The sequence below is a fragment of the Choristoneura fumiferana genome, chromosome 11, assembly GCF_025370935.1.
Source record: "Choristoneura fumiferana chromosome 11, NRCan_CFum_1, whole genome shotgun sequence".
NCBI classification, from domain to species: domain Eukaryota; kingdom Metazoa; phylum Arthropoda; class Insecta; order Lepidoptera; family Tortricidae; genus Choristoneura; species Choristoneura fumiferana.
Genome location: NC_133482.1, coordinates 722,285 through 748,118, shown reverse-complemented (window position 1 = coordinate 748,118; position 25,834 = coordinate 722,285). Strand labels below are relative to the sequence as shown.

The 25,834-nt window shown below is 39.9% G+C and overlaps 1 protein-coding gene across 8 annotated transcripts in view; it reads right to left on the bottom strand.

Moving 5' to 3' along the window:
• The window catches only part of ps (RNA-binding protein Nova-1-like protein passilla), a 49,590-nt gene that overhangs the window by 19,570 nt on the left and 4,186 nt on the right, over positions 1 to 25,834 (bottom strand). For all 8 annotated transcript variants that reach the window (XM_074093953.1, XM_074093959.1, XM_074093955.1 and 5 more), the window contains 2 exons: positions 14,618 to 14,764; positions 3,087 to 3,241 (listed from right to left, as the gene is read on the bottom strand). In XM_074093953.1, coding sequence (XP_073950054.1) covers positions 3,087 to 3,241; positions 14,618 to 14,764 — 302 coding nt within the window. The remainder of the gene's footprint in view (positions 1 to 3,086; positions 3,242 to 14,617; positions 14,765 to 25,834) is intronic.

Below are 25,834 nucleotides of genomic sequence, written 5' to 3'. Positions count from 1 at the left end.
GTCAATGCGAAGAAATTACTACTCCAGTTCTAACAAAATACGACATTACTTCTCCCTCCATATTCTCAACATTTCAACCGTGCTGCTAAGTACACATACTTTCATTGACCAGGACGATTTGGAGTCAGGGCAGGACACCTATTCTGGACTGGACGCATATGGATTCTGAACGCAGAGATTGTAACACGGTTTTTTTACGCTCTAGTCTCATCTGTGTGTGTTGGTTACTTTGTATTATACAGAACAGACCTTTCGCAGTAGAATATTATCATTTTTACTATATTAAATTTTATCATCCGTTTTGCGTCAATTCACCCTTAATTAGATAGAGCGCAAACAACGATGTCAGTTGTCACTTGTGTTGTGTTGCTTTTATAATTATAACTATTTGACAAAGCTATCTCATTTTTATCCCTCATTCAAACACTCGTGTTGTCATAGTGATACGCTGGGAGGCTATTAATTTCAAACTGCAAATGATGTTTGCACGTTTAATTTCAGCTTTAAAGTTATCTGCATTGGGGAGAGTATTGTAAAAATCAATGGGTGCTGTGCTGGGCTGGTGTTATCGCGCAGCCGCGTCTGTTGATAGCGCGTCGTCACTCGCTGACAATTATCGTTACATTTTCAACGATCGCTAGATGTTTGCGATTGTAATTGGTACAATTGTTATTGTGAATCGTTTGTTTGTCGGCACGTTGGCATACCCGCGATCTCGGTGTTTTAGATTAATTAGAATGCTCCTCGCGAGAGCGTTTTGGGGATGTTTTCGAGCAAATAACACTTGCTCCAACATAATTATACCTACTGCAAACCACTATTATTATAATAAATGGATCGAATAATGCTCGAAATAAATCTCCTGGACCGCAAAACGTGTGGATCAGACAGAGCCGACAGAGGACTGAAAATAAGTGATAGATGAGACTGGACCACAATCGTTGGGCTCGGAGAATCTTGGAGTGGAGACCGTAGTCTTAGAAGATAGACAGACAAGTTCCGGCAGCAGCAGGCCGGCTTAAACTGGATGCTGGTAGCAAGATACAGACAGAATTGGAAAAGCAGAGAGGAGACCTATGCTCCAAGACAAGCTCTGTAAAGGCTGGTAGGTATGGACATATAACCTTTTTAACTGCCGATTAACATGGTCCAAGTTTTTGAACTCCACCCCGTTTACGAATAGTCTAATCCACACATACTGCGCACTGGCAACGATAATATTATGATAGGCCCGCGTCCAGCGGGAATATCGGCGGGATTATTATTTATTATTATATTGTTAATGTGTAATTTCCTAAATCAACTCCGGTTAAGTAATCCGCCGAGCGGGCGACCGCGTTAATTCAGCTAATAGGATTCTGCATTCCGATTTACAATGAAACCCTAAAAAACCAATTTGCCCAACATCGGCTTATGTGTAAAGACGCAGGATTCGGCCGGCGGCCGCCCGATACGTTTTATTTGTATTCCATCAAGCCGGCATTTACTAAGCGATTTAATTCTACCCTTGGCGACTGAACCTGTAGAGAAACTTGGGAATAACTATTGAACAAGGTCTGTCATACTTGTGTGAGCCGCGATTCGCCGAGAAAGGGCCACTTATCCCTATGCTTATGGGCCCTTTCTTCTGCCGCCGTCGCACCTTTTACTTTATAGATCGGGGTCCGGTTGTGAAGAGTCTTACGGCGTGAGATAAACGAATAAACCCTTTTTGGATGGTAAGTAGAGGATGCTAAGATAAGAATGATTGAGTTCTAAATTTGAAATATCTCTTGACGGTATGTGGTTAAGCTTTGCATCAAATAACACGATCTTAATCGTAGTTTGCGATCAGTCATTCTTATACCTGTACAATAATAGTTTATCTAAATCGCCATATAGAAGAATATAGAAGGAAGTATAATGAGGAGGCTTTTCGCCCTTCCTATTTATCCTGAAACGACAGTGCCGGCGTTTACAAGTCCTTCATTACCAACAGACATAATCCTGCTATCGAGAAAATACGTAAGAAAAGAACCTGACAATACAGGTGGATCTTGTAATGTAAAGTCAAGTAAATAACATAGACCATATTATTATTATCCTATGCCGTAAAAACAGCTAGGAGTTTCACTCGTTCATTTTATACCGAAGCCGTGAGAAAAAGAATCCGTGCAGCGGGATCATGGGCTACGACAGAATAATTTTATTTTCGCTTTTATTCTCCCAATACCAGAGTTCTCGACAAAATCTCCGCTTACATTTATCTACGCACTTTTGTCGGAGCATCGTCTTTGTCTCCTGTTCTTCGTCCTGTTAATGCGTCGGTGAGGAACATAAATTCACGACTAATCCCCCCCCGGGGCGGGCAGAGCTGCCAGTCGTTAGCCGGAGCCGGGGATGGACGGCCCGGCCGACCCACTTACCGGCAAAACTCAATGGTACGAAATGAGGCAACCGGGCCTCTAAAAACGAGAGCCATTTCTTTCGGAATGCCTTGTATAATTCCACAATATATCTGGGTAAATATTTCCGCTGCGACATTATCTTGTTCAAGTGACAGTTGCATCGAAAGGGAAGCACGCGTACCGCGAATTGTCTAACTTATCTCATAGTAATATTAATAAATCACAGAACCCACAGAAAACAGAACCGCAAATATTATCTTTTACGGCATATAGCGCGGGCGCCACTAAACATTTGGTTTGCTAAAAATCGTTACCGAAATAGAAGAGTCACCTTGGCCGTGCCGGCTCGTATAATATTATGTACAAGTAGGTCGACCGCGACTAGTTATTCACTCATCTATTCCACACATGTTCCCCTATCTCGAGTACTTATTTACATAATTACCGGTAGGTACGCAACCGCACCGAATCAAGTCGCAAAATCAATTCCGCGCCAAGAATGAATTTTGACTTGATAACATTATTACAACGTCCCGATAACTCAATACACTTCACGTAATCATAATCGGCATCTGCACTCCGCCTCGGATATAATATCCGTCGTTTTCTCAAGCTCCTTGTTTCTCGCGGGATTTTTACGGATCGCCGGATCCCACTTGAAAGCTTACTTTACCGTGCGAGTAGTGAGTTGATATTTACCTGTTTATCTCTGTCTTGGGGCATTTTGGTGTCGACGCCCTCTGGGAAGGGTTTGACGAGCTCGGGCTTCTCCTTGATCTTGTCCATGATGAAGTCCAAGACGACCATGATGCCTTCCACGGAACCCGTGATCAGGCACGCTCGCTCCGTCGTCCCTGCCGAACAATCACTCAGTTAGGAAAATTATCTAGATTTACTAAATAGCCCTTTAAACTGCAGCTACATTCTTTGTCGCACAGTAGGGACACACTGAACGACAAAGCTACTCGTGGGTGCTTGATGCTTGTATTGGTATAAGCTTGTTGAACAACCTGGTATACAAAGCACGAGGAACCTTATTTATTAGATTAGACGAACTTGTAAGGAATAAATATCTCGGCGCTTAGCCTTTGTTTTACAGTTCCGTCTCGCCGTAATTGTATACGCCATCTTCGCGAATACAGAGATGGCGTAGGTTTACAACTGCGTCAAAATTAAGGAATTCAAAACAAATATAAATCATGGAGTTAGAGGCCTTATTTTTAATTTCCCTCTTATAAATGTTGCGTCAACTTGCGTCTGAAGAGCACTGGAAATTATCACAGGCGCGACACCGCAGTAAGGGCATCAGTTGTGCAGTTCTATCCCATATAAATAGGTATTTTAATCGAAAGTGAACGCGCTCTCGGACCGGTTAGATCCCACTTCAAGCATTGATCAAAGACGTATGGTAATGTTTAAATTACTTGTGTTTATTCACTTCGGCCGACGAAATGGACCTCGCTCAAACTCAGCAACAAACTAAAGCAATACCAACGAGGCCATAATTTAGAAACCCCAAACTAAACTCTGACACAACAATTTCAGCTCACAGAGCCGCGATAATTCCTTATACAAATCACGTCGCTATTCGCAAATACAATCCGTTCGGATAAATAAGGTTAGTCCATATTCCGTACAGGGAATTCATCAAGATTAACGTAGAGCCTATCTGATACTGCATGAACAAAGGACCATGCAGGACCGTATTGTATTAACGTGAATCGTTTTACCCACATTACCCTGTTATTTCGCGAAATGGACGATATAAATATTTAGACGGCACCGTTCCTCGATTCTTCGGCAGATTGCGGCACATTCGTCATTCATATTTTCATAAATGGCTTTATTGATCGGTTCGACGCCGGCCGGCAACGGCTCCTATTCTTCGGCCAGTGCGGTACCGTGCGGCGTGTTCCGGTTGATTACTAAAATTTCGTCTTTCTCGCACCAACTCGGGTGAGGAAGACGGCGCGAGGCACCGAATCGAATGATCGGCGGCGGAAGACGGAATAGGTTCCTGTCACGCATCATATTGTATATTATTGGATTCTATGTGTGCGTGGAATTGTTATTTCGATATCAGTAGTCGTATTCAGTCAAGTTTTGTAAGCAAGTTTTCACGTTTATTATCAGATTTCGAGAGGGGTTTTCCTTTCGCCTTGGAAAAAGTACTTGTCAAGCATTTGTACCTATAGGAGCTATTATGTTGCTTAGACCGAAACAAATTAAGTTAATTCGACCTCATGTTAGGAAGGGAAGAGAGGCGAAGCGGACTAGAGACGTGTATTACATATTCCGACAAATCAACTTAGTAGAAATTCAATTAATTTAATTGATCGATTCTGCAGTTATCTTACGGCACGGGCGCAGGCCTTTTCTCACAATGATTGGCTTGGCTTTTTATTCCCACAAGAGCCTAAAGCGAATGATGAATTAGTGCACATTACACGCAGTTTGTCATATCATTCAAAGCAGTCGCTGAGGAATTGAATAGCAATTAAATTGGATGCGGCCCCGAGGCTTAGTTACCATTACTGGAAATTGTTAGAATCAGACAAAGAAACTAATTTGCAAGTTTAATTGAGCGCATTGGTCAATCAATACATGTTTCAATCCGCATCGACAGACATCTCCACTTCTCTCCAATATATATGCATGGAAACATTGAACAATTTACCAATTATCTACCTCGATCCAGATTTTTTGTAGCAACAAAGACAAAGGGTGACGAGGGGGCGGAAAAGGGGAAGACTCGAAACATTTATGAAGCATGATGGAGGATGGATGGGGCACATCGTATTCATTAATCATCATGTCAAACCGCGTTTAGATTGAACCCTGAGCTGGGTAGCGCAGCAACCAGGCAAATAAAAAATGGGATAAAACTTGAGGAAAGACCGGAAAATAACAAGTTATCTTCAGCGTTGTAATTATGCAACCGACGACACACCACAACCGGTCTGTTGAGCAACTCCTTGACCTTGGTCGTCGCTAAACGATCTTAAAACCTGTCACCAATAATATCAGGGCACACTTTTGCTTGGAACTCGGTCATTACCACTTGGTGTTAGTCCAATAGCAATCAAGAACAGTGGGCCAAGAAACTACTTATAGGTATCTGTCCAGATTATAATCTATAACAAAATTGGTCATAATCCAATATTTAGTATAAATATTATACTGCGTTCTGGGCGAGTACAATCCTTTAGCTACTGGCTACGTTAGATACAGTTAAAGGTTCAGGGTTTTCGTTTCTTCTGGAGAAATGCAGGTGGACCTTCAGCTCCAGAATACTCCAAATTTACATTCAGGTCGATGCAGTTACTTTACAGAGTCCAAAAGTTTACCGATCCTGAGAACTTTATCCAAAAGTGTTCGTAGCTTCCTGTTCATCAGCAATTCCGCCGGGCTCTTATTTGTCCCAGAGCATGCTGTACAAACATTTTATTTCCTTCATCTATTGCATTAGGAACATCCTAAATAGCATAAATTTACATACGCGTGTTAGCTGCCCGGGTGTTAGTTATGTGGTTTGAAATGTGAAGAAATGGTTTATTTTTGGATTAAGGTAAGTTTTCTTAAAAAAATTCTAAACGAGCTCCCCAATCACACTGTATTACCATCAGGCAAATAAGTGGTCTACCAATGTGTAGACAAGTTCCTATCAAATGAATATGTTGCTGAAGTCGAACTTTCAAGTTGACAGACACGTCTATTGGCTTTATTGTTTAAAGACATGCAAACGATTATCAACTTTAGGGTGGTACACCACACATTTGGCTGATAATACATGTAAAGCAAATTGCCTGCAGCTTAGCCATTTAAAAGTTTAGCTTGTATTGCATGCACTAAAAATCGTAACAAAGCACGAACAATAACAATTTTTTATATCAATAAAATAAAACACCAGATTTTGGTATATTTTACACAGGAGTCGAACTAACAACTTGCAAATGCTAATATTTGTTCATACAATGAAGTATTATCCGTCCAAAGAGAGTGGTTATGGTGTAGGGTTTTGCGGGCAGGTGCCTTCGTGTTACGGCGCCGCGGCAGGTTGCTTGCAGGTCAGTCCAAGGCCGTCACACAGAGATTATCAACTATTATCCAATTATAAACGCCGCTGAGTTATTGTAGAACTTCGCGTGAAGCACCCACTTGAGCGTTATTGTTCCTATCAGATAAATAAAGTTTGTATCTATAAATCTTTAAGATTGTACGATAGACATAAACAAAGCGCTTTATGAGATTACAAACTCGTTGTAGTCATAATTAAATAGGCTAATCTCGGGAAAACGCTTTTTTTTCTAAAGAATTAAAAGGCGAATGCATCTTAACCAAACAGCCATCGTAATTTTTGATTTGCAATTCAAATATTCCGAGATCGAAGGCAATCGAAGAGGCTGCCGTGAAAAGCCGTTTCCATTGCGTAACAGTTTTTTTAGCGTGAAAGCGAAATCGTTTGAAAAGTCGTGAACGTTTTTAAAAGCGTCGAGTCGGTCCGTTTCAGCTGAAAAACACATTAATTTGTAACGCCATGTGTCAGCCCGCGCCCCGCGGCCGCGTCACGTTTGACGACTATCGATGCCGCACTTCTAGATTTTCCCGCTGAGCTAACACAAAACCACCTCTACGGCTCCAGCCATAGGATCCGTTTCCAAGCATTGCACCGGCATAATTACCCCTGCAAGAAAAAGCATTCTACTCGTCTATGTCACGGTGTCAAGACGAATGCTTTGTTATTTTTAGGTCAAGGCCACGCGTGCTAGGCCGGTGCGGCGTTGTGGGATATTTTAAAGTTTTCCGATACGAAGTGTTGCTGAATGACAGTTGGCTAACTTATATTTCAGCAGTCCACTGGATAGATCTCCGCGAATGCTTTTAGCGTAATTAGATGTTTGCGAGCAGCGCCGCCGAGGTGCGGGCTCGGCGAATAATAGCCCGCAGTGATAAAAAACAAGGAGCCTCAAATTTATTTCGCCAACCCTGCTATTAGTCAGGTTTGTTTTAGTGCCTACATAAACACAATAAGTGACGTAGAACGTAGAACCTGCAGTAAGTAGAGCTTCTATTTTCCCACGAGCTGTCACGAGCGCAGCAGCCTTTGGTTACAATTGTGGCGGATTCACTTTTATTTTCGTTGCGGTGACATCACCCTGTTACTACATACATTCTAATATGGCCGGGCGTTTTGCTGCGGCCGCGTTACTTACTAGACGTCGGTTACAACACGGCGCACGACGCGCGTTTTTCGTCGCAATCAACTGTGACGGTTCGCTTGTCATTTTAGGATCACATTAGGCCACATGGGACAAGTGTCCGCCGCTCCGCTCATTGGTGTCAAAACACGTTTCTGCGTAGGCATCTCGGTACTTGTCTCTCCTAATTCATTTGTTCTCTTCAGCGCCGCTCATGAATACGTATTGATGATACAACAGAGCCTACTCGAGCTCGCTTATATGGTAGCGTCAATTTATTGACAAAACAAATCGCCCCATTAATCGCGGTACGGCATCGCGATACAAAAGCCTTGGGTGGCGAGATTGAAAGATTGCACTTATTTAGCACGCCTAGTGAAATGATTTATAGCGCGGTTTATGAAGAAAAATCGTTTTAATTTCCTGTGCCGACAAAGGGGAAAAAGCCTAGTAAAAAAAGTTTATACGGTACGAATAAGCGATGAAAACCCGCAAAAACGTAGCCCGTCCCGCCGAGCCGCGCGCTGCCCAAAAATGTCTCGTCACGTGGAATTTAGGAGCCAGGCAGAAACATCGTGTCGCTGCCTATTAAATACGATTTATGTATTCGAGAGGCCACTCTAGGCTATTTCCAGACTAGAATAAGGTCCCGCATTAAGTTAATAAGCCACGGAGCCTTGAACTATTCACCGCTGAGCGATGTATCGAAACTATTCGAAACGTATCAATTTTGTATATTACGAATGGGAAAACTTTATTATGATAGTTCCTGGCCTGGGAGATGAAAAGGGTTAAGTTTTATGACTCCGGAGAGCGACGGTCAGCCTACCTCGCTCATAAAACTACCAGGGGCTTGGGGCGGATAAGACTTGACAACTTGGACAAATCACCAAACTCAAGAGTAAAAATAAAATAAGGTCGAGGTCTCACTTTATTAGTTTCGAGTCTAGACGAATTTGTGTTTTCGTCCACAATATTATTTCTCGTCTATATAATCTACTCTATGATTTAGTTTATGGTCGGTCCTAACGACCAATATCTCAGATCGAATGGGACCTGCGAAAATGCGGCACGAAGCGATTATTGCTTTCACAGGAAGTTTATTATTATTGGACACCCTCAAACATAATTTACTTACACGAACGTCTTCGTCTTATAATTCGGTAATTTTGTCTAGTAAAAGCGACAAAAAGTAAAATTATGTCAAGGAAACTACGTGTCGAAGCAACAGAAAATCCAACTAGTGGATGTCCTCACTTTAAAGAGATGTTTGTCACGTTGTAAACAGTTCAAGTGGACCTGCTTCAAGACGTAGACGTAGACGTATCTAATGTAATGTTTTCAATACGTGCCTGTTAGTGCTTTCAGTAGATTGCACGGAAAAAGGTATCTCGAATAGAAAACGTAGGTACCTATACAATACCGATGCAAAATAGTCTAGATTGGATAGCAATATCCCCGGTTCAACTAAACGGCTATCGGAGGCAATAGGAGACATTGGACAAATAGAATAACAATAACATAATGGAGGCAAGTATTCAAGGACCACTGGACTGGTCGCGACCGAGCCGTGCTGATGTAATCGTCATTCGCCTACCGAATACCTACTAGAGGTACTTATCGCCCCTAAAACAAGTTTTCACGTCTTGACATTTTCTTAGATGACTTTTTGCGGTTGCTAGGAATTTCAAACTTTACCGTTTTCGTGGTAATATTGGGCAATAAATTAATATCTAATCTCTGTCATTACTCTTATTGACATTTACTTCAGCTAAGTCTATAAAAATGCCAACTCATATTTATTTCAGCAAGTTTTGACAGCTTGCGGAACTGCTAAATTTAAAGGTGATAGTCGTTGTATACGAAACAAGTCTTTATCTCAGGTCGCGACTGCGCATTATTTATAACTTAATGTGAACACAAAAACTATGACGTAATAATTTAAATGTAAATATGTACATTTCCTAGAAAAGGTATACAGCGGAGTAAGAAACTGACAGCACAATTTGTATAAACAACGTTAAAACAAGACATGGTTGCAGCTATTGGGATAGCAAATACGTGACAGCGGAGCACCTGCGCAAACACCCACGGGTATTTTTCTACGATAGACATTTCACAATTTATGTAAATTGTCCTGTCCACGTCCATCCGAGGTAGCTTCGCATCTTTCCGCCGTGTAATGTGTAATCCACCCATCGCAAACACTCGGGGTTCGGGTAGCGAGCGGTGGCCCAGAGGAACTCTTTGCTGCCGTCAGCTAACAGGACGAAATCAGGTTTCAACGCTTTTAATCTAATTTCAGGTTCTCGTTACACACACCCGGCAGATGCAAATGAATTGGGTCATGCCGTGTGTTAAATAAAATTAGGGGAGATTAGATGAGCTCACACGGCAAACTTCTTTGGCATACAACGCGGAAGTAAGCAATGGAACATGTACATACCTATACTGAATTATACTTCAAGTTGTCTACAATTTACATTTCGTTAGCGTCGGCGGATGAACTAACTTCTTATGTATGTTGCTTTCAGCTACTGAGTTATCTGGCTATAACCTATTCAATGCGTGTAAGATTACAAGTGGTCAACGTAACCGTGTTCTAAATACGCTAATGAGCCTGCATTGCATAATGGTGGCATCCTCATTTTGGCAAAGGATGTCGCGGCCGGACATTGTAATTAATATGACGTGATGAGCCGTGGAGTGTGGCTGTCGCTATTATATTTTAGCGCTGTCTTGCATTTGGCTAGTGTTCGGTATAACCGCTAAGCGAACCGTGCTCTCTTGTCCTTTACGTAATACTGCTGACTGTTGTTTGCTAGGTCGGAGCAGCGTTAGTGTAATCAGTGCTGCTCGAGCTATGGCTTTCCGCACCCACCCCCTTTCCACGTTTCGTGACTCAACTTTTGTAATGCACTTAGTCAAAGTTACAGTTCACTTACATTCGGCGACAAATTTAATAGGTATAGTATAAGTTAGGGTAGGTTAATTATCTAAAACCTGTTTTTCTTAATGTATGTAGTGAGAAGTATCATCAGTTAGAGGATAAAAATATTTATGGATGTCCCCTTGTTTGCTAGATATTGAAAAAGTTAATGATTAGATCACGGACAGGATGTTTCGTAATATAATAATTCGGATCCGCATTGGCGATTCCTTACTTTAAATAGCGAATCTACTATGTTAAATATGTAGACGTGTTAAATACTTGTGATGTAAGCCATTAAAACACAACAAAAAAGATTGCAGATCCGTTTTAACAAAAATATACCTATACTAGTAGTTTCTTGCCGGGTTCTTCTCAAAAGAGGTTTTTCCGAGCCGGCGGTAATGTTTTTTGTCTTTTTGACATTGCCTATTTAATAAATGCCCATCTAATAAATATATTTTGACTTTTGTTACTTGGGAGATAATTTTGTGGTCGAATGGTCACTGGTAAAACATTTCAAATTAGACTGTGTCGCTTATTTGAACGAACAGAATTCTTTAGTGAACTATCCTTGGGGTACTTAATAGAAAATTCCTTTTGGCGACGATGAGCGTATTGGCACAGCCGGTATTGATGAGCCCACGTGCGGCGGTGGTATGGGTTTCATTTGTGGAGCAACATAGCCGCGAAGCTCAATATTTTACCTTTGCTGTGTGACTAATCATACCAGACGAAATAGAAATCGGTTGCAGTCCAAATGTACCTACGTGATACGGATAAATAACCTGCTAAGGATGCATTTCCACCAAAGATGTGCGAGGATGCGTGGCGAAGAATGCGTTTGTCATTAACCATTAGAAACGCTTCATTTATCATTCCTCGCTCCGCCGAGGTGTTTCCACTAGAGATGCGTTGAGTGAGGATAATTAAGTGAAGCGTTTGGACCTACTGATTCATGATAAACAAATTCCTTGCAACACATCCCTGCAAATCTCTGGTGGAAACGCTGTCAAAACGGCGAAGGGCCCTTGAGTTTCTAACTAATTCTAACGACGTGTCTTGAGTTGATATGCTTTTTGTAAGCGCTATAAAATCAGACATTGAGTCAATGTTGGCCGTTTCTTTGCATAATTAATATTCGGCAAATTTTCATGTAAATTCAGCTGTATTCCAAATTCTTTCATTGGCAATAACTCATTCTGAAAACAAGAAAAACATGCCAAATATTTTCTACCACCCACACGGTACTTCATTTTGTGAAAACAATGTTTTCCATCAGTAGGTCAGAGGTTACCCAATAATTTCCAGAGAAGCTAAATAATTCTATTACTCAAATGCGATTATTTTATTATATAATTCCCTAACGTTTTGCACAAAAAAACAAGTAAACAAAACAAAAACAATACTTTTACCTATATATCTTTACACGAGTAGCCCTTGTATAATAGGAATCGCTGAAAGGGTAAACAGGAGTTTTAAGGTTGCGGTTTGAGACCGGGCTCCGCCCTCGCCCCAGAAGCCAGGACCATCAATCTCGCATGTAAACAAATCCCTTAGCGGCTTGCTGCGCGCGCGGCTAAATGATTGGCTCCTGCCTGATTTGATTGCTCTCGTATAACGACAATACTAAACTTGGATTTTAAAGTAATATTTACGTTTGAAAGGAATGAACTCCAAGCATCCTTTTTTTGGTGATAGGATAATAGCTACGCTTTATTGAATGTGATAATATATATCTTATTTATTATTATTTGTTATTTATTACTTGGTCTTTAGATCAATTTAAATGTAAGTAGTCTTATTTACGGTATTTGTCAACTCTTGGATTTGCCATATCCCAAATAAATATTATATGGCCAATTGGCCAATGTCTAATTAAGAAAAATAATCGGTTCAAAAATTTAATTGTATTTTTTGAAAAATCTATATAAGGATGGCGCCACTTGCGCTTGACGTCACATGCACATGCCAGTATCTCTTTCTTTGTCTAATCTTGAATCTGGAAGCCTTGGTATCTCTGTAATACGTAAAGGCGGCTTATTTTTTTTTTCTTTCGATAGCATGCGTTAACAAGGTGTTATTTTATAAAATAAAAGACTGACAAATACCGTATTGCATTTAGATGATCTGAAACATATTGCCTGCCATGCGCAAGCAGATATTCCCACGTTCCGAATTCTAGACTTTTATAAGAAATAGTTATAATATCTAAATATTTCTGTGCACTTTTTCTAGCTTCCTAGGGAACAGCAAAACCTCTGGCTGATATTTAAAATAATATCCCTCGTGCGTGATGTGACAACAATACCTGTCCTGTCCTGTCCCTTTTTATCGCTCCGGAAAATTGACCTCAAGCCGCTCAACAATATCAAGACCGTAATAAGAATATTCATACTAATCCTGAGTTCCGAAGCCCACAGCTTTAACCTCCATTGTGGGGACTCTGCTCTTTCATATTTTATCTGCTTTAATATTTTCTATAGACGACAGCGTTGAAATATTCATGTGAAACTTTTCATCCATTTATGTAGCGCGTGTCTACGTATTAGGAATCTCTTTTGATATTGGATTGGATCTGACTCACAAAACATGAAAGCAAATTCTTCAATCAAAATAAGTATCTACTTATCTAGCAATTTTATTTTTATATTTACTTAATGTGAATAAAAAATAGACAATGAAACGAACTTGAGCATAGAGCGGATTGTTTTCAATTTATAAATGTTATGATCTCCTAACGATGGAGCCAATTACGAAGCTCACGATGAAGCCTTGACGCACCTCAGCGCGCAGAGCCAACCTGACGCAACCATTATTAAGCCCCGTTATTTAAAACACCCAGCGGACAAATTATATTTCAATTAAAAGCCCAAAGCAACTTGATAGTCTTTGTTAAGTGACGTCCCTGTCTGCGTCAGTTCGGGACCTTTTTACGAGAGGCGAATGAACTCGGTATAAAAATGTGGAAAAAACGGAGCACAATTTGAGAGACTTCAAATTTAGATGTTGCTCCTTTAGATATCAGATACTTTACGAAATGCTCGCAATTTATGTGTAGGTACTGTTCTTTTGTGCGGGAAGGGACGTCGCCGAGTTTATTAAAAGTTATCGGAGCAAAACGCTCGATTGGCCGGGTCCCGGCGGCGTGTGGGAGATGGCGATAGTTACAATATAGATTTCTCGGGATGACCGCTTCTAAATCAATTCAATACCAATCTGTACCAGCAACTGAATTACAACCAGATTATTTTGCTTACTAACATACGATCATTCGTATACTATCAATTTATTTCAGAAAATAATCCATTGGTCTTATGTTTCTCATACAATTATAGGTAATAGAAAAAATCGTTAAAAAAAATACCACTCGATACAAAGTATTTTTTTCTTGTATTCTATAAGTAAAATACTTGTAGACAGTAGATACACCAACGTAAATTTGACCTTCACGGGAGGCAAATGTAATGACGCACGCAGCTATACTTACTAAAACTAAAACCACATTCTTTATTTATTTATTTTGAACTTAATTCGTTCCGGGTTTCTTTTCTCTATTTGTACTATTTAGCGGAATTAAGCTAGATCAATTGGAAGATCAATCGACACCCTTTTATTCCTCAGACGTCTTTGGTATGTTAGAATAATTAGCATTTTAGGCTTAATTTTCTCATTGCATCATTCCCCGCGGACTCTAGGTTTTTAGTTAAATGTTTTATATACTTAGTCGCCAGTAAAAGTCAACCTTTCTTATGTTCTACTTGACGTAGGCTTCGCAGTTAACATTTCACAAAATTACAAGAATACTTTATTCACCAGAAACAGCGACGAAGTCATCTTTTGTTTGCAGTTTGTCAGCATTCGCTTCTTAGTTAGAAAACCTTGTGATTTGGAAATGACATTAAACCTGAGTGGTAAGATAGATAAAGCAAGAATCGATTCGTCGATTAGTCGACTAATGACTTAGGCTGCTCTTCCAATGAGCAGGCGCATAGAATCGACCAATTAAATTAGTTTTAATCAACATCTCGCCTCAGATCTTGTTATAATGTGATAATGAAAAATTGAAAAACACCTTTGAACAACTAAATGTCTAGACTCACCTGGGTAGAAGTCGTGTGATTTTGACATCTTGACTCGCGCGCCGGTGTCCTTCTGGAGTTGCGCGATGGTCTCGCCGCCCTTGCCAATGATGGCTCCGGCCACCATCGACGGCACCAGCATTTTGAAGTGGTACGTTGGCTCCACCGCTGCGAACGAGATGATATGTCAGACAGGGTACAATGTGTTTGGGATACTGTGCTGTGAGAATGCTTGTATTCCGATCCAGCATACACACAATTTTATTGATTGATTGATTCAGTCAGGCGTCACTTTACTAAGAGTTTAGCTGTAAGTACTGAAGATCTTCGAGCACGACCATCCGAAATGGTTACGTTAATCAGCTAAACTGAAAAGTACATACGCATCTAATGTTCTGCGTCTCGGGTAAAAAGGTTCGCTGGATCGTGTTTAAAGATCGTAAAGTCCCAAAGGTCATTTTTTTAATTACTTTAAACAATGTTACGGAAAGGGGTTGCGGACTGTTGAAAAGACCACATTTTTCATTACTTTCTGATTTCAATTAAGATTACAGCACAGTATCCAGTTTATGTGTATAGACAGCTTAGAATAAACATGATTGTGCAGAATTGTCCTGGTCAGTGATAAAGCGATAGTACAGCGCCTTGTTTTGGTTGATGTCAAGAACCAAGATAACCACAGTAAAGTGAGGTGCATTGAGCGGTATGGCAGGTCGGATGAGTCTCGCTCGACAGGCCTCCAGAGCCTCCGAAGCTCTTTTATGGGCTGCCTTGAGCCCGTGCTGATGTATGGCGGTGTTTAGCGCAGGTAACGACAGTAATGAGTTAACAATCTTTCAAATGTTTTTTATAATAATCTAAAAAAAAACTCAAGATAAAAAGTAAAAACTGCATACTTATTCGTATAAATTAGTTGAAAAATTATGTCAACATGTTGGCTTTACATTTGACATACACAGGATCAATCTCAGGATTCAGAATTTGCAAATTGTAATTCACTTTTTTGTAGAAACTATAGTGATAAAAATATGAAATGTTGCCAAATGCAGTGGGTATAGTACACGTACTTGATTTCGCCTCCAGTCCTAGTTTAGCTACGACGTCATTCAACACAAAAGAAGGAAGTTTCAATTTGTGTCATCCCAAAATAGAAATAATCTTGGAATTAAAATAGCCACATGAACATGATAATGTTATTCATTCGTTGGTTCAAATAAATAAATAACAGTACATGAAACTGGTAATGATAATAAATTATCAACTAATGTGTATAGACTTTGGAAGCACATAACAAGTTCTAATTACGATCAATTAAGCATGCTTTGACTTGTTAATTATAAACTTTGTTCTTTGGATATTAGACGATAATGTAAGTATAATCAATCTAATGATCTACGTTGCTGTGACTGATTGAGAACATGAGACTAAATACTGATGTTAATTGTAGAAGGAGTACTAATCGCGTGAAGTTTTATGTTAAGCCATCCCCTAAAAAACAAGGATTACAGCTTTCTTAAAAAAATATTTGTCTGTCTACGAAAACTAAAAATTAGTGTGAACTTTTTGTTGCCTACTACTTTATCTGAGTCTCATGAGAACTTCGGATTGGCGAGGGATAAATGGAGCTTTTATTAATCAGAATAATCTAACTTAATTATCAGTAAAAGATGTTTTAAAATACGTTCAGTAGCTTCTCAGGTTACCCACTACATAAAAGCACATAAAAAAAGTAGTTTACCCCTTCATTACATTAGTGTAGAGTACCTGGGCGACTGAACTTTGCTAGAGGTTATTTTTTGTTCCTGTAGAAAACACGCGTTTTCCCAGAATTATTCGCCCCCAAAAACCTACTGCGTATTTTACCCGAAATTAACACACAAGAATTACTCTTTAAATGGTATTTGATAGTACATCTTGATTTTGAAAAACGGTTCCTCTAAGATAAAGAGCTGGTCTCTGGGCTGATTCTTACTTTTTATTTGGTTCACAAGGTTCATTTCAAACATAATCGAAGTGATGATATGACATATGACATATCCATCGACGGCGAAACTCAAACATTCCTCGCCTGAGTTCCGATATAACTGGAGATGCCAAGTTTTCTCCATTTTAAAGTTAACCAAGTAACGACGTTCGCTAACTAAAAATTAAAATGGAAAAATCGATAATTGTTTCGCTTTCCTTCTCTCGACTGAGTACGAGGTGTATTTAGACACCAAGAACTGATACCGATGTTAGCTCAAAATAATCGCACGCGCAACCAACAGCCAATATTCGCATCGCCTCAATGGCAACCGATACGGCATTGGCGACATTTAGATCAAGATAAGAGGGCCACTGTAATTAAAAGACTTTTTATTGCGTATATTGTCAAGATGATCAAGATTCACGATCCTCGGTAGCGAGGCAACCGACGTGATGAGTATGTTGGTAATTTAATATGATTTAAAAACTAATATTGTTGTTGTGGACTCTGCAAGGCTACTACGAAACTCGAATCTCGAAGTTCGTGTCGTGCGGTCCCTCTGACACTTATACTATTTAATACGAGAGCGAGAGGGACAGTACGATACGAACTTCGAGTTTCGTAGTAGCCTTGCTGCATGTGTCATGGTCATGGTCAAGTGCGTGGACGAAGGGCTGCGTGGAGAACATATGGTTACAACCACGCTATAAGAAAGTCACGCCAGTTTAATGTGTACAATCAGCCAAGAAAGTGATCTATCTTAATCAGCGTTGGAACAATACTGCTTTGAATCCTTTTGAAACTCACAAAGCTTATTGATTATTATCAAGCCAAAAATAGAAATAGACTAAGACGATTTATGATGTCCAAGTCATTAAGAATAAGGTAAATTGATTTCTTAGACAACTCTACAAACCACGAACACTGGCATTCTATTGTCATGCCAATTTAGTGCGCTACATCGATGAATACAGAATGGATGGAGGCTGAAACTGAAATCAGACTATAGAAAACGCTACCCTGAAGAAGACATTGAGTTCCATAGACAGACAGCATACAAAGCTTACAAACTCGTGATATCCCGTCATAAATCCTTCCGGGCCGCGTTTGCAATCGATGTATAATGTTTGACAAATTATACAAGGAAACTAGTGCACCGCCTACGTAGAATGAATCGAGATGCTATGCCGCAGCCCGGCTGACCCCGTTACAGCGCGGCCGGGTGATGCGGCTTTGACAATGGTAATGGAATTGGGGGTTTTCAATCTTGTGAGAAATATTTGGTTTCAGCGTAAGATACTCACTTTCGTACTGCCAGGACGTTTTGAGGATGGCAGCAGTAACAGTGTGTTAAATTAATTTAGCTAAATAAAATAGAGTGCCTGTTTCTAGCTAGAGTAAATGTCAAAATGGCAGATAGAGATGCGATGCAAGGTGGCATGACATATAGAGTTTTTTTGTTTTAATAATTGTCATACAACTTGGGAAAACAGGAGAGCAAATAAAATGTCTGCTAAGTAGGAGATCAAAAACTCCACAACCAAATACAAATCTTTGTCCGTGCCACATAAGCTCAAACATAATTGCACAAAAGGAAACTTTGCATAACGTCCTGAGACACTTCAGCACCTCCGGTGATTAAATCACTTTCGCAAGGCGTCTAAATCTGTTGTTAACAAAACAGAAGGAATCATTAAAACATGTCTTTCTTTTTTAAAACACGTGTTCATCAAAGGCGCCGGCACAATCAGGCTGAACATTAACAGAGCTCACTCAAAGAGATGGGCGCTGCACTGTTTCACGTCCATAAAATGTACCTACATTTAAATGAATTGCCTCTACATTACAGAGCAATTCTCGGGAGGTTAGCTGGAAACCGCGTTTTTCCTTAGTGAATTCAAACTCTTTCTATTTAACGGTTTCCATTCATATTTCAGCCTAATGTACTAGACGGCAATTTTGAAAGCGTTATATAATGACTTTCTCTCCATAACGTTTGACAATCATCAGCAATAATAATGCTGGGCAGTAACCAGCAGCAGACAGTCTATGGGCTCAAAAGTGGACCATTTCACCTCGCTAGTGATAAAGACTATTAACAAGTTTGTCGTCAACTCAACTTTGTGTACTACAATACAAGAAAAACTATAGTTGATAGAGAGAGACCTTAACACAATTAGATGGAGTCATGTTACGTTGAACAGGGCACAGTCATGTAACTTACGCAATGCGCATTGATAAGTAATGCTCCAGTAAACTAGAAACCTAGAACTTGCCGCAGCCTCCTGAGAGCGGAGAAAGTAATCAGTTGCGCCGAGCATTATTAACACGTGCTGTAGCTAGAGAGTTATGCAAGGCATTCCCATTCAGCCTTTCAGCCGCGCGCGAGCACCTGTCTGCAGTAACGTCTCAACTGACGCGGCGTGCCATACCATCCGCTGACTTTGAAAGTTCCTCTCGCTAACAATGCCTTTCCAACGTCCATTTCCTCTAATAAACTTCTCGCTATATTCCTAGTCCAACCGCTTATGCTCTCTCTTAAAAAATAAAAGCTTTTTGCTTTCAGGAAATCTTATCAGTTTTATCTCGTTTTATGTCAAAATTTTCCGCTCTAATTTTCAACCTCACGTTTTTGTTCTTTGATACCTACTACAATAATAAAGAATTTATCTGTCTAAACTTTACCTCAAGGCAGTTTGAAGTCTCGGGAAATCAATTAACGAGAGGTACGGCACAAAAGGGCCGCGGGAACTTAACCAATGTCTCTGGACTTTTCCTTTGTTTGTAGAGCCCCGCGAAGTTGCAATGGAACAAGGGAATCATCGATAAGTCCGTTTAATTTATTCATGGAATAAACATTTCTGTTTTCCAAGAAGGTCGCAATTTACTGTCCGAACCTCAGCTCCAAGTGGTTTTGTAGCAAAGCTTTGTTGTAAATTTAAGGTTCGTTGAGATAAATTCTTTATGAACAATTTTGAAGACCCTTTTGTGCAGCAAGACGTGAAGATAAGTTGGCGTGGAGAGCTATTAGGTCTCAACACATGTAGCCGCAGAAGCAGGTCAATTGAGAGTCAGCGAGCGCGCATTAAGCAGCACAACTCGCTATCGGAGTTCCGCGGAAACTTGGCAATATCTTTATTTTACGGCGTTCCCTCCGCCGCCGCAGTGTCCGCACTGCGAAAAAACTTTGATCTGGGCATTTGTTCGCTGTCGCAGCAAGTACTCAAAGGGGACATATAAAATGACTTGAGGGATGATTCCGCTCGGGCTACACGGTATAGAAATATCCACTTTTATATGACGAAAGATCGTGTCAACACAAATTTAGGGAGAAAGGAGGTAAACTTTTATCATCTAGGCAAATGCGTGACGAGTGTTTGCGAATTATTTTATTTAGGCAATTCTCGCTTTTGCCTTGAGAATGTTGATACTTTTTTATATTTTCGTGACCTTAGGTTGAGAGGTCGCGCAATAACGAATCGGACTTCTCGAGTAGCAAGCACAATCACCGTCACGGCGTGTATCGTGCGGGGTTATCGACAGCTATCTATAAACGCCATTAACGAATCGTGAGGAGCCGACACAGACGTGAGCGTTACGTCCAACTTTAGAATTGGTAATGAGTTGGCTCATCGAAATTGTAATTCATTCGAGAACTATCGACAGCGAACATAAACTGGAGTAGTGAAACAAGAGCACAAATACAACGCTAACTTTTACAGTGGGATAATTGTATTATATATAATCCTCACCGAATTCTCTTGAATAAGTTTGTTTCTTAAATGTGAAGCAATTTACTTTAATAGGTAATAAATCAAGGGAATTCGACTTTAGGAATCAGTAAAATGGGGTAAGTAAGACTGGAAAGAGGTCGGGTCAGAATCCGGTCATAAAATCGGACAATTAAATCGTATTTACAATCGCGTCGTCGTAAATAAGCAAAAAGTAAACAACAGTAAGAAACTCGGGAGGCCGAACCCTCATAATGCAAATTAGAAGTTATAGGGGCAATAAAAAATAAAATACTCTTATTTCCATGTTACTTCGTGCCGTGTCCGTCGAAGTAGTTTGAGAACTATTAGATGATCCATTAGGACCCGATAGGGCGCCAAACAAGCAATAGATATGGGTCTTTCATTTTGAATTTCCGATAGAACATACATTACAACAAATTGCCATTCATTACCCGGCTGTCTTATAAATCTAACAAAAGCACTAAACAACCGCTGTTATCTTTTGTCACTGTGTCATAAAACCAATACAAATTTAATGTGCACGTGTGTTTGCCTATTAAATCGCCTGCCACTAAAATAAATGCTTTGGTGCGCTATAAACAAGACGCAGAGTGGCTTGCAGCGCGTCAAGTGCCGTCAGTTGGCACCCGATCGCTAATGAAACTCGTCGCTTCTGCGCTTCGCTCGTCAATGCCAAATTGCCAACATAATCGAGAACATAACCAAACGTATATAAAAATGGCAGTAGGGTGTGAATTTTTCACATTTGTTTAATCAGAAATTGTGTTGGGCAATCAAAGTTCTTAAGTCAAGGATGTTGAACGCCTAGCACGCCCGCTCATTTGTATCCTACTGTTTACTTACAGCCTTCGTGAGTTTCCTACACACAGTTGCGGCCGAGTAGGCTGTAACATCTTATCGATTTCCAGCCCGCATCCAATCTCGGTGACTTAATTTCGCAAAGATAAGAGATACGATACGGTTACGTAACCAAATAGGTTGGTAATGAAGGTTATATCTAGACTGCTCTTCAAAATCTTTCCATATCTTGGCGATGACGTTAGGCTGTTTTGTTTTGGTAATACGAACGATAAATCCAGGCAGTGTCGCAGTAACATTAATTGTACCATGTGTTCGATAAAGCCCGGGCAATATAGGTCAACATTTGTACGCGTGCTCTGCTAGAGTGAATCGCTAGATTTGTTGTCATTGGGGGGCAAGTGGATTACTGTCACATTGTAGAGCCTCTTGGGAACATCCCCAAAGCGCTCCCTGTGGTGTTAAAGTCCCCTTCTGCCTGCCACAAGTCTTCACGTCACGAGCGATTAACCTGTTCACTCAGCTACTTATCTAGGTTAAGCGTCTTCACGACAAATATGAATCTTCAACGTAGTGCTTCGCCACTAGGAATGCTCAAGAAAAATCTTTAACTTTAACCGAAACGTAGACACATTAATTCTAACATAGAGGAGTAATCGGCTTACGTAACACAAAGTAAATAACAACTGCTGACATCATGACTAAGCAGTAAAAAAACGAAAGTACTGACCTAACATCCCACACTACGCAGCTGGCATTCAAAGAGGCCTTACTAACCGTGTTTTAGAGTACACGTATGTGATTTTTAGCGGCGATTAACTTTTATGGCAACAAAATATAGCAAAATCTGGGATTACGGGGAGCAAGGATCGTCATTTGTTTATGCTAATGTTATCGTTACGACGTGATTCCTTATTGGCTCTCAGGCAGCGAATGAAAACAAAAAAGCGGCGTCTCCTGGACGCAAGCTTACCCAAGTTGAAAGACCTTGTTCAAAAAGATTATAAAACCAATATCTACATCGTATGTTGATTTAACTTGATTTTAGAAATTGTGAAACGAGATTTATTGATAGGTGTTAGGCCGCTCCGGTCAAATTATTGCTCTGTAAAAGTAGACTAAAACGTACATGGCGATTTCGACGCCTCCGTAATATCCGGATACGGAAGCTGGTCCAAAAGGAACGAGAGGAAAGCTAAAATGGTAAAGCCTCAGGGGAAAGCTCTTCCCGCAATATAATGAAAATATTTCTTGTTTTATGACAGATATTGTTAAATAAATGAGTAGATACTAGAGCGTATTGCAATGCGTCAACTGAGATTCAAGCGCAGGTCTCAAATTCTCAGTGCGTACTGGGGGAGGGGGGCTGGTTTTTGAAATCACACGAGTGAAAGTACTTAATAGGTTAAATTTTTCCAATTTTCCCACGTGCGTATGTAAAATCTCGAAATCTTAACCGCTAACCCAGACTCAGCTTGACATGAATGGTCATGAATTTATGGACGGGTGTGAACTCCTATAACGTCATGCAAAAATCAAAATCCCGGAATTTCAATTCAACTGCTAGATCTAACAATAAGTTACGGTTTCCGCGAGCGAAATGGGTAATGGCGAATACTTAAATATGATGAAACGGTGAAAGTTTCAAACAATATATAAATAGTAGAGAAAAATGGACACTTATTGTAATTCATTGGCAGCTAAACGAGCACGTGTCACGTGTTGCGACAACTCCATTGCAAATGCATTGATTGTTCATAAACACGATATCATCCACGCCACGTTTTCGGAGCTCTACAACAACTAGTACTCGGTCTAACTTTCAATGGCAAGATTAGGTAAATCTATGGCGTAACCATTACGTGTTTTCCACGTAATTATGATAGGCGGCGCAATGTGTTGTTGGAGTCGATGTTTGATTAGCGTTTTTTTACCTTTATAATTATTATTTAAAAGTTATATAGCTTCGCTTCCCCGTGTCCGTATCATTCAGGAGCACCTGCTCATAACTTCAGATTGATCAATAAACATTTTCTAAAATCCTGTTTTTACAACAATACATTGATAATGAAAGGTCTCTTGCCAGTTACCACATAAGGGCTTTTGCCACAACCAGACATACCTCAAGTAGTCATAACCGAGTGATAATCTGATTGCTTTGACCACAATGACTGCTCAGATGTCATTATCATCATCATCACTAGGTTTACTACAGTCTTTTTAGATCGTCTTCCCCAATTTAACTAATTAATTTTTCAAATATCACTCCATTGATACCTTCCACGATACCGTCATATTGAGGTTGAAGATGCCACTATCAGTTTATATTTAGCCGTTGTTTGGTATTTAATATATCATTGGTACCGAACCCGGGGATAGTTAACCTCCCGAGATCGTCTGTGAACTGATGAAGGGATTTGATAATATTATTTTAATTCCTACCCATACCATTGAAACAATAAATGACCCACGTAATTAGGGCATTGCTAACAATAATAAGGCGGATTTAATCAGATTGAATAACACGTTCATAATACGGGTGTAATAGGTATTCTAGTGCTGTTCGACAGGGGCTCCATGCGATAAGTAGCGTGATACGGTTTATCAGCAAGGAGCGAACTATCAATGAATTGTAAGGCAATTTGCACTATATATTTATCACGGGACCTAATTGCTGATCCTTCATTGATAAAAGTATTGTATTGATAGCTGGCAATTGAGGGCTACGTTTCGGCAATTGATCTGTGAAGAGAGTATTTAAGTCCTCGTTTAAGCATTTAGCTAGAGCATTGGTAACTTAGAGATAATTATCCCCTAGTAGGGTAGGTATCGTAGGTAAAACTGTGTGTTTACCCGACTGCAAGGAGAGGTATTGTGTAATACGGTATTTGACTATTTTGTATATGCTTTATAAATTAAAACTACACAATTATCGAATAGAAAAACAATTTTTAAGCTATCTTTACAAATAACAAGGTTATAAAGGTTTGAAATTCAAGATTAGACAGAGAAAGAGAGTGAGTGTTTTAATGGGTGAATGCTTCTATCAACGATTAGTAATAATCATTGATCGAAGGGTGAATGACTATTGCCTACAAATTTCACGAAGAAATAAAAAAAAAATGGTTCCGAACTCACTGATCTAGAGCGAAACGAAAATTATGTTGTTATTACAGAACTTAGACTTGCGGTTGATCATGATCACATTATACACCCGATGTTAAATGTAAATGTGGTTTAAGAAGAAGCAAGAAATTTTTCCTTGATTTAAAGACAGCTAGATTGCAGAATTCAATCAACACAGACGCGGGTAAAAAGTTCCACTCGTTAGCTGCTATCATAATAAATGAACAGAAAACCGTTGTGAACGAATTACACAGACATTAACAGGAAAACCCTGCTTACTTATCAGACGATTGACCTGACAAATTAAACTTGCGATTCGGATAAACACCTCGACTAGTATAGGGCAAGTCACTCTTCGGCTATACATAGCTAGACTTTGTTGATAGGAGCTCTGTTTAGTCAAAAGCTTTATCAGAAATAAACGCATAACGATGTATATCCCTAACATTCAGCAGAACCTATTAATTCCCTTTCTTAGAATCAACGTCCTCTGACTGTGTCACTCGGATGCACAGCCTATCGCATTTGGGTTAAACACGCTGGCACTTCGCCATGACTTGAACAAAAAAGTGCTCTTTCAGAACCTGCCCTATTTTGACGCTACTGTTAATAAATTTTTATCTTCCGTTACAGACTCTCTGAGCATCCCTGGTGTATTACCGCCCTTTTACTCTTGCCTCAGACGAATAAAGTATAAACTATTTCTCGTGAAATCTTAAGCGAAAACGAGAGTGCGCCCCCTAGAGATGATTGCTTGCCCCATTTCCAGAGTTACCTAAACGCTCGGGCCTTTTCAGCGCCGCGTGGCGCTTTTCAGAGCTCCCTGGCGCTTTCAGCCCTTTCCGGTGCGAGCGGTCCTTTTCCTACGATTTGTATCGCGTCCGGTGCTAGACGAATTATTTCAGCTCTAGTTTCCACTGGAGTACTTTCAAGAGGAAGGTGTTTAAGAAACTCGATTGTGCCGCATGCTGCAATGCGGTTGTATACCACTCGTACAACTACTGTATCTACTACTACTGGCTCAGGCCTGAAATGTCTGTTTTCCTAAAATGTACAATTCTCAAAACGTCTGCGTTTTCACAATGTTAGCACTTCTATTTTGTCAGCTTTCTCAAAATGTCTGCTATTTAAAATGTGTACAATCTCAGGAAGTCGTCTATTCATATAGTGTTGTATTTTTATATATTGGTATGTTTGTTTTCCTATAATGTCTGCTTTATTTTCAAATCAATGTTCTAAATGTAAAAGGCTTAATTGATTGCATACTTACTCTTTGATAACATAAATATCTAGGTATACCTAATATAAAATTACTGCTTTACATCAAAATATTTTTCGTTCTCAACCGGTTTCGTACCCGAACGAAGGGATTTTCGTAGTTTAGCTTTTTACTAAAATCAATGCTAATAAATGCGAAAGTAACTCAGTCTGTCTGTCTGTTACTCTTTCACGGCTAAATCGCTGAACCGATTTAGATGAAATTTGAAGACCATGATTGGAGACATGCCAACGTTATAAGAAGGCGGATATTTTGAAGTTGCAGACATTTTGAGAATAAGCACTTTCTGAAAAGCGAACATTATACAAAAACTG